Raw genomic sequence first — 10203 nt, 5'->3', positions numbered from 1 at the left:
GTGAGGCAGCGATATGAATCGCTGTATCAATAGAGGGGCGTCTATTCAAGAGAACGTATTTAGGTCTCGTAGGGAACGCAAATGTTGCGATTTTCTCCGGAATTTGGTGCCGATGTAAGTTTTGAACTCTATTATATAGGATCTACAGAGACTTGAAATCTTCTTTGTGACGATGACAAACTCCAAGCAGTTTCAAGTGTTTTCTTTAGATGCTGATTAGATAAATGTGTCTTCTTTAACATCTCCAAAATACGCAGTGTTTTTCATTACTTGCACTAGCTTTAATCCGGAAACCGAATCACAATAATTTCCGGTTCCGCGTCATAAAAGTTAGGTGAGACTGCTTTGTCCTTAGACAATAATCGCTGCATTGTTTAGGATATTAGTAACTACTCAAAATCATTAATGAAAAAAACAGTTTAACATTTTGCTAGCGAAAAAAACGATAGGTAGGTACCTATCTATAAATATCCCATCAAAAACAATACTTGTCAAAAAAACCAAGTCTCGCAACTCAGTTGTTCTACGGTAAAAAGTTGTGAGATCCATGTAATACCAAGTCCAGGCCAGGAAATCTTTAACGTTTTACATAAATTATTGACTTGGCCATCGCACTAAATAATTTAATTTACACGTGTTTTCATGCGATGGCCAAGTTTATGTAAAACGTTAAAGATTTCCTGGCCTGGAATTGGTATTACATGGATCTCACAACTTTTTACCGTAGAACAACTGAGTTGCGAGACTTGGTTTTTTTGACAAGTATTGTTTTTGNACCCGTAAACGTCACATGAACTGTCAAAGTGAAAAATTGGTAAACACGTCCGACGAATTTTAATTAATTATAACGGTTTGTGCTGTGAAAGGGTGTCTAAAATACATCAGAAAAACGAAAGAAAGTGACCAGTGTTACATTTCATAAGTAAGTACTACAATTCGACGCGTATTTTGCTTGGATTTGGCTTTCAAAAATTAAATACGGGAATGACACCAGTAACAAGAAAATTTATTTCCCAATTGTTAGCCGTACAAATACACTTCCTTTTTTATGAAATCGAGACTTTTAAGTCGATTTATCTTATTGTTATTAGGTAGGTACTTTGAATTCAATAAATAAGTAAGTACATGATGCGTTTTGTTTTTGTTAATTATAAAATAATTAAAAACGTATTAAAAATTTCCCTACTTTCGGGAAAATCGCCTTAACTGTCTACACTCCCCAACAAAATTGACACTAATGACATAAGATTTTTGCCTCACTCTTGACGAAGCGTTTGTATGAAGACTATCCATCTAGGTTTTATTAATCTAAGCAGGGAGGTAGTTTAGAGCCAGGAGAAGGACATAGGATACTTTTTATCCCGTTCGAAATTAAAAAAAAAGTCTGCTTATTTATTGCCATTAAGGCGGAACAAAGTTCGCCGGGTCAGCTAGTTACTCATAAAAACGCGTTATAATTTTTTTCGAATTAAAGAATCCGAACAAAAAGGTGTCATTTCTCTGTAATTATTCTGATGTCTTGCATCAAGAGTTGGAGTCACCAGCCGAGTAGGGCAAATGCAGTGAGGTAGCCGAGGACAAAACGTTTCTTTATTTCATTAGAATGCATTCAGCGCGGCGCATTGTGTGTGAAAATGCAGGTGAAAGCGTTCTGCCTTCTTTCTAAACAATTGAGCTTTTTATTGCAAGGTGAATTTACTAAATAAATAGTTTTGGTAAAAAGTGTCCTTCTTCTGTAACTTTGCTTAGGAATGTGGGAGATTTTAATAAATTTTCTTATCATAGAGTTTACCTGCTTTAGAATAATGCAGCATGATGCAAGGATGTATTTTGAATGTATATAGCCATTAATTAAATAAAGCCTTTCCAAGAAAATTACTTTTATTTTAATTTTTTGAAAATTTTAGTCAGATAAAAATAAATACATAAAAAAATCATTTTAAAAACTTTTCATAAAATATTAAAATTAATATTCATCAAGTAAATCATCAAGTTTTACTATTTTATTATTTTTACAAATTAATAATTGTTTGTTTGCAAACGTGAAACGAAACGCGGCTGTCACTGTCAACGTCAAAAATTCCAACCAGGCGTATGTCATCCAAATAATTGTTTTGGAAAATCCGGAAGTTGCATTATTTTTTAGAATTCTTTATATATTTCGTCATATTAAAGTGTGTTGTTAATTGCATGACCCTTTTTGAGTGTCCCAGTAACCATAATCCTACCAAATTAAGTGATATCTTTGTGTTGTGAGCGAAAAACCAAGTGCTCTCTTTTTGTTCCAATTTGACTGGGATATCATCTGTTCCTTTGTCTAAAAATGGATTATGTTACCAATCTGAAGATCCTGGTGATCGGCGAGAGTGGTGTTGGAAAGTCTAGGTGTGTATTTATGCATTTTTTACAATAACAAGATAGTAAAGGATTACGTATAACGTGAGTCATTATTTTCTTGATAAGTAGCTTTCATACTAGTTCTGTGGCAATATTTTCCTCATTATTACGTGAGATACAGATTTGAATTGATTGGTTTACCTCACAGATTGCAAAAGTAATTTTTGTTGATAATCATTTGTTTGTATGCCCTTGATTTTATTACCCCAAGGCTAACTAGAACAAAGTAAAATCTATTGCGTTTTATTTATTGCCATGTTGACCAGTGCGTAATTTTATGCTCAAAATATTACTAAACTGGTTGATTTACTTTTTCTTTCATACTAAATTTTGTCCTAGCCGACTATAAAATTGACACAAATTATCAACAGAATCTTCATCTTACTTCATCCATGTGAAGTTTGTAAAATACACACAGAACAAAATTAATAAATTATTTAATTTGTTTTTTTATACCAAAGTTGTATTTTAGCATTATCCTAGCGTTCACAACTGGCGACTATAATGCATCGTTCCCGGCCACTATCGGAGTTGACTACAAATGTAAGGTGATGGACGTGAACGGAGTCAAAGTTAAGCTCGGCATTTGGGATACAGCGGGACAGGAACGATATAGAACGCTAACATCAAGTTTTTACAGGTATTTTATATTTTAAGAAATTCAATCTTATTTTTGTTACATAAAATCATTATTTTTATCATTATTATTGATGATGTTTTATTGGCAAATCAATTTTTAAAATTCTATTTTTAATGCTAAAGAGTCGTTACTCAAAATAAATTATTATTAGTTAAAAGTTACTAAAAATATCAATTATTTATTTGTTGTCATTTCAAATAGCTAGTTTTTATTGCAGTTTAAAATATAAATTATTAATACAAGTTCTAACAGTGTTTTGAATAAATTGTCAATACTAAATACAAACAAGTATTATGTGAGTTAATTATTTAAAAGTTATTTTAATATTTTAGAGATGCCCATGGTGCAATATTAGTGTATGATATATCAGAACCAAAATCTCTGGACAAACTAAAGGAATGGGTAGAGGAATTGCAAGTTTATTCAACAAAGAAAAATATTGTCTGTTTAGTTGTCGGAAACAAAATTGATAAGGTAAGTACATAATTATTATGTTATTAACTAACTTTTGAGATCCCTTAACTCTAGAAATTCTATTACAATGACCATACGCCGTACAAAACTTTCCCTTTTAGTTTTTTGATGATTTTCCTAGTTTGGAGGTCTGTATGTTTGTTACTCTTTCACGCAAAAGCTACTGAACGGATTTTGATGAAACTTTACAGTATTATTGTTTCTAACCCAGAATAAAATATAGGCTGTAATTTATGACGATCTGTGACAAACCAAATTTCACGCGGGTGAAGCCGCGGGCGAAAGCTAGTTTTTAATGAATTAATAACCATGCCCAGTCCGTGTCTATAGGGTCTAATGATCCCACTTTGGTGCTTTTCCACCTTCGTAACACCTGTATAGCCAAAATGTATGGTTTGGTCTCCAAAGAAATCCAACCAATGAAGGTCTCTTTCCCACTGTAGCTTCACTATTCTAAGGCTGGGTTGCACCATCTTACTTTAACAATGGTTTAAAAGCCGTTAAATTCCATACAAAAAACACTGGTTATCGTTATAGTTATGTTAGGTGGTGCAACTCAGCTTGACGACCAACAAACACTGTAATTTTTTTTCTACCTTTGACATTTTTTAGATGAGATTCAGATATCTGGGTGTTTAAGCGATAAGTGACCATAACAATGCATTTCTGTTTCAAAATAATTTGTAAGTTTTTGCTATTAGAGTATAAAATGGTCTGTTCCTTATCATAGCCTAGGGCGGTGCCTCGTGAAAAAGGCCAGGCGTTCGCTCAGAAGCACAGGATGCTGTTCATAGAAAGCAGCGCCAAGACCCAGGAGGGGATCAGCTTGGCTTTTGAGGAACTGGTGCAGAAGGTATGTTTTTAGTTATTACTAGAATCATTAATTTCGCTAAAAGTAATTTTTTATTTTTATTTTTTTTTATCCACAACGAGGAAGCTCTTGGCCTGTATCTATTAATTAATTACTTACATCTTTTAATAATGAATTGGATGGATTATTTTAACGTTAATTTACAAACATGTTTTACGACCCGTTACACATTTTTTTAAATAAACTCATATGTCATGCCATAATATTTCAAAATATCTCCTATTTCGTTTGACGGTGAAAACTGAAATCAAAGTAGAGACTGCCACGAATACGCGTGCGTTCGTTTGAGCGGTCAGTTTCAGCATTTCTTTAGACACAGACAGACTGTTATTTACTTTATTATTTCGTGTGTTTTCGTTGCTATTTCAATTTATTTTCAACTAGCTCACAAACCAATGTGATGCAGCGTTTAAAGCCAAAGTATACGATGCGTTGCAGCGCGGCGTTGTGACCCCGGAGAGATCTTTGCGGTGCGGCGCCGCAACGCATCGTGTGCTTGGCTCTTATTGATGGTTCAGTTTCAAACAAATGTATTCCCCCTAGATCATCGAAACCCCTGGGCTCTGGGAGACCTCCGGGCCCTCTTCAAACATCCGGATAACCAACGAGGAGAGAAGGCAGCAAGAGGCCTCCTCCTGTTACGACTACACCTGTTCCATATAATGCTGGTGGAGTTGGTTGGCTTTACACTGAACTGATTTGTGAAGTACAGATGAAGGAGTTTTCTGATGATTGACCCTGCTATTAACTGGACCCGCGGTTCCAGTCGCCGGGTGACATTTTTTGCTCTTTTTTTATGGGACAGGAGGGCAACGACCAGACGGATCTGTCACACTTCACCTCTTGTACTATCGGCAACAGTGTTAACTGACCATTGCCGGTCATGTCGTCTCGTTCTATCGCAAAGAATCACCATTTGATGAGAGCGAGAGCAAACACGGAAATGAATAGTTAACACTGTGGCCGCGTGTACTTGTAGTAGCGTGACGTGTTTAATTCCTAGTATTTTGGTTTTGTGTTAATTTTTTTTACAAACATTTTTGCGCAAAACAAAAAAAAGCTTACGCCTCGCGAACTGTACACATTGATGGTGGGCCCATTTGTTGGAAGAGAGAGTATTTTAAATACCAATCTAGTGACTGGATCCGCGGGTCCAGTTAAAAGCGGGGTCAGTCGACGGAAGAATCGAAGTGGAGGCAAGTTACCCTTTGCAACGGAGTACAATGGTGTTAGATATTTTTATATTACCATATCGTGATTCACGTGTCATTTTTTTCATTCATGTTTTTATCTTTGGGTATACATTTCTTCTCAATTTAGATAAAGTATAGCAATATTTAGCATTCCCTGGGGAGCATTTTCTTCATCATAACTAACGTAGTAGTGCATTATCACAAGCAATATTAACTTAGATTTTTTGTGTGACAAAAAATTAGGACAATTGAGTTCACTGTAATGTGTTTTTAATGCATTCGCAGTAGATATAAATTTTTGCATGAACAATTTGTGGCCAATTTTCGTAAATAAAACTATCATCTCTTTAATTAATTAACGCACATGTTATTATAACTTTAAAGCATGTGCGTTCCCTTCGAGAGGCCACTGTGGAAAACGAAGGTTTCGTATACATAAAGATTTAGCAGAACCTCTAAAACAAATGTAGCCAGAATGATAAATTTGTAGGTGTTGTAAGTTGGACGCTACAACTCGCCGAATGTGGTCCCTCAGATGAACTATGTCAAATACTAAATTACTGAATCTGACCAAATAAGATGATTTTGATGAATGGTAATATTTAGGAGGTAAATCGTAGGGCTACATACGAAAATAAGAGCTCTGCATAGTTACTGCAAATAAAGAAAATCCAATCAAACGATGGGCCCTCAGTTCTCCAGTGCACAAAATTTACTTTAATGCTACAAATTGGAACTTGAGACTAAGTTTCTTTAGTAAGGTTTTAATTTCAGCAGAAGTAGCCACAATGCTACCCTGAGAGTACAGGGTTTATATATTCTACTAGTACAGAATAAAAGCTCTAGTAAAGTGAGCCCTCAGAACACACGCTAAAAACCAATTCCATGAGAAATATCTCGCCCAACACATTGTTTGATAAAAATAGTTTACAGCATTTTATGTACAAAATTTGCAGTTTAAAATTGTGTTCAAATATTATTGCTATATAAAGTATTTAAAGAAATATCTTGCTTCTTAAATTCTCCGTAATGATTTTGTGTATGTTAACCACATTGTCGATTTTTTTAGGAAACTCAAAACAAAAGTTTAAGTACCTAGGTATTCTGTACGATTGCCTAAGAGGTATTTTGAGATAAATCCGAGTCTATTGATTTATTTTTATTTTAATTAAATACGACGTAAAAATAATTTTATTTAAAGTTCCTACGCATTGTGTGATACGGAAGAGATTTAGAGCTGTGATACAACAAAATCGATTATTGCCGCGGTTCATTAATCAATAGCAGTGAATCGTTCGTTCGTTTCAGCCAAAAGACGTCCACTGCTGGTCAAAGGTCTCCCCCAAGGATTTCCACAATGGCCGGTCCTGTGCCGCTCGCATCCAGGTACCTCCCGCGACCTTCACCAAATCTTCGGTCCAGTGGGAGGCCTGGCCACGCTACGACCTCCAGGCTATGTCAGTCACTTTGGTTCTCCTACGAATCTCCTCATTTCTGATTCGATCACGTAGAGAAACTCCGAGCATAGCTCGCTCCATCGCCCTTTGGGTGACCTTGAGCCTTCATGAGGCCCATAGTAAACGACCACGTCTCAGATCCGTATACCATCACTGGCAACACACACTGGTCAGTCTTAAGACACTGCGGTATTTCGGACGTGAGAATATCGCGAAGCTTCCCGGCGGACGCTGCCCAGCCGAGTTGAATTCAACGATTGAGTGAAAATCACCCTGTATACATGGTGATTTTGTTATCAGTATACTTTTTTTTATTATGCTCTATCTATAGAAATACACTCAACATCAAATAAACCGCAACTTCGGCGACTCCAACTTTAAAATGTTTCTTCTGACACAATCATGGTGCCCCAACAATGTTGGTGTTATTTGAAAGCCCAATAAATATCCTTAAAGAAAAACTAATTAAATAAACGATTAACATATACCTACCATAAATGTGACTTGAAAAAAGACCTCACTTTGGGCTCACCTCTGGGATCATTTAGATCATTTTTTATGATTATAAAACCAAATAATGATCTCACGTGTCCTCTTTAAAACAGATCGATAGCGATTAATCCCAACTTAACAGTTTTATAGCCATAAAACTTGGCTCAAGCGTAACTACCTATTTTTTGAAGAAGTGACTCTGGATCCTTCTAAAGACACATTTTTGGGGTAAAAACCTTTCCTATAATGAAATGAAGTTTAGAACTAGGCTTTTAAATGGTGCAAATATTGGTGGGAAGTGGGGATGCATACATTTGAAAGTGCTTGTCGCGGGAGGTGCGATTTATTTGATGTCAAGTGTATTTAACAGTACAACTTTATCTTGATTTTTTTTAATCGTGGTATAGGTTGTGTAGGGACACTTTTTCTAGTTATCCATTAATTTTCTGATGTGTGGTTACCCTAATACGAATATTTTGTTCACACATAAATGAGTCAGTTTTATTTCAAGAAAGGAAATATTTACACACCATACAGATACTTAAGTTTGTACTACGAAATGACTACGTTTTTTATGTTATTATTTTATATTATTACACCTTCCACCTTGTCTCTAAATATGATAACTTTTTTCTAAAACGTGTGGCCCGAGGGCTCACTTTACTAGAGCTTTTATTCTGTACTAGTAGAATATATAAACCCTGTACTCTCAGGGTAGCATTGTGGCTACTTCTGCTGAAATTAAAACCTTACTAAAGAAACTTAGTCTCAAGTTCCAATTTGTAGCATTAAAGTAAAATTTGTGCACTGGAGAACTGAGGGCCCATCGTCTGATTGGATTTTCTTTATTTGCAGTAACTATCCAGAGCTCTTATTTTCGTATGTAGCCCTACGATTTACCTCCTAAATATTACCATTCATCAAAATCATCTTATTTGGTCAGATTCAGTAATTTGGTATTTGACATAGTTCATCTGAGGGACCACATTCGGCGGGTTGTAGCGTCCAACTTACAACACCTACAAATTTGTCATTCTGGCTACATTTGTTTTAGAGGTCCTGCTAAATCTTTATGTATACGAAACCTTCGTTTTCCACAGTGGCCTCTCGAAGGGAACGCACATCTTTAAAGCCTGTATTGTGAAATGACATTCAGTTATGAATCTACATTCATGAATAGAAGCTTCATCACCATTATCATTCAGAAGCGTAAAGAGAAAAGATAGAGAACCAGTCTTCTTGGAATCGTCGATACTTTGACCTAGGCTGTCATATACTTACTACGTTTGCTGAAAACCCCGTAGTCTGTATTTCGTTGTTTGAAGGCTTCACGAGTTTACACCAAATCTAGAGTTTACATTCGTATATGAGTGTCGTTTCATAATGAGGTTATTGGCCAGTTTACCGGTTCTCGATAAAATTTCAGGTAGCTATAACGTTATCTAACAAATAGGTACCTAAATTTTTCTGATCAAATGTTTCTAACCTGGACCTGTAAAACCTAAGGCTGTAGTTTATCTGTCAGATAAATTGGCTATCAGAGACTTTATCGGTGACCGGGCCGTAAGTGTCATCACAATTCTCAGCTCCAAGCCAACCTTTATGTATAGCTCTTGTGATATAACGTGGTTTGCTTGTGTAAATATACAGTTTTATATCATAGCGTAATTATATTTTGTGTAATTGTAAAATAACGAGTGATTTAATAAAAAAGGCACAGTTCCTGGTACTTGTTTTCGAGATTCTATTTTGGTGTATCAATTTTACCCTGTGATATTAAACTGAAAGTTTGTTATCAGTTTCCCCAATTCATTTATGAATTGTTTTAAAATGAGTTTTGGTAAGTTGAGTGTTCGATTTTAAATAAATTGTACGTTTATTTATAGTAAGGTACTCGTTAATTTACAAAATATATTTAACAGTTTATTGTGTTGTTCAATAACCGATTTTTATTTATGATCAATGTTTATAGTTACTATTGAATGCTAGATAAATGTAGACCGGACCAAATAAAGTGCTGATTTTATATAGTTTTTAATTAATTGTCTTTTTCCCTCTGTTTTCTAAATTTTTCTTCGAGACGAGTAAACAAACTTGCTAATTCGGCTCGCGTTGGAACATTTTGATCTTAAAAAATTTATAACTTACTTTTTTTTTTAAATCAGGCTTCTAACTTCCCATTAAAAACTGTGTCTGTTCAGTTGGTCGCATTATTAATCGTTATTATTTCTCATATTTGATTGTTTAATCTAATCCTACGCTCACTACACTAACATAAGTTTCATGATACTGGCAGGTAGGGTATAGATATAATAAAATAGGTCTTTTTTATTTTTTGTCTGTATATTTTTCGTTTTGGTTGCCAGTTTTATATGACATTAAAATGAATTGGTAACACGTTAATGTATATGAGTATACTATACTTATCTGTTGACCTCTACTGAATACTGTCACATGTAAATGATAGGTCTAGTATGGCTGGAAAATAATGTAAATCCTACGTCCTGAGATAGGACCTTCCTAAATAAATCTAAATTTAGCCAAGTAAATCGCAAAAGTGTAACCTACCTTCAAGCCAAAAGGACCACTATTCAGGGCCTGGAGATCCCAATTTACCAACATTTCCAGCTCAAATCAATGGTAAAAGCCTTTCAAAAGATACGCATTCAACTAATAGAT

At 35.1% G+C, this 10203-nt stretch overlaps 1 protein-coding gene across 2 annotated transcripts; it reads left to right on the top strand.

Moving 5' to 3' along the window:
* The first annotated feature begins 2090 nt into the window (after positions 1-2090).
* LOC114355548 (RAS oncogene family member Rab18) lies at positions 2091-5940 on the top strand. 2 transcript variants are annotated; one of them, XM_028308459.1, is made up of 5 exons: positions 2091-2385; positions 2870-3037; positions 3370-3511; positions 4242-4364; positions 4926-5940. In XM_028308459.1, exons 1-5 carry the CDS (start codon positions 2324-2326, stop codon positions 5043-5045), a joined length of 615 nt encoding a protein of 204 aa, XP_028164260.1. In that variant the 5' UTR covers positions 2091-2323; the 3' UTR covers positions 5046-5940. The 2 variants fall into 2 exon arrangements, with proteins under 2 accessions (XP_028164260.1, XP_028164266.1); XM_028308465.1 differs by lacking the exon at positions 2091-2385 and adding an exon at positions 2461-2554.
* Positions 5941-10203: the final 4263 nt, after the last annotated feature.

The sequence above is a fragment of the Ostrinia furnacalis genome, unplaced genomic scaffold (genome assembly GCF_004193835.3).
Source record: "Ostrinia furnacalis isolate ACB-3 unplaced genomic scaffold, ASM419383v2 OfSCF0207, whole genome shotgun sequence".
NCBI lineage: Eukaryota > Metazoa > Arthropoda > Insecta > Lepidoptera > Crambidae > Ostrinia > Ostrinia furnacalis.
This window is presented reverse-complemented; position numbering and strand designations above follow the sequence as displayed.

Bases quoted from the DNA above. Each gene is read 5' to 3' on its own strand.
- LOC114355548 (XM_028308459.1), top strand. From the start codon at position 2,324: ATGGATTATGTTACCAATCTGAAGATCCTGGTGATCGGCGAGAGTGGT. The intron at 2,386-2,869 runs GTGTGTATTTAT...GTTGTATTTTAG, and splicing joins AGTGGTGTTGGAAAGTCTAG to CATTATCCTAGCGTTCACAA. The intron at 3,038-3,369 runs GTATTTTATATT...TTAATATTTTAG, and splicing joins CTAACATCAAGTTTTTACAG to AGATGCCCATGGTGCAATAT.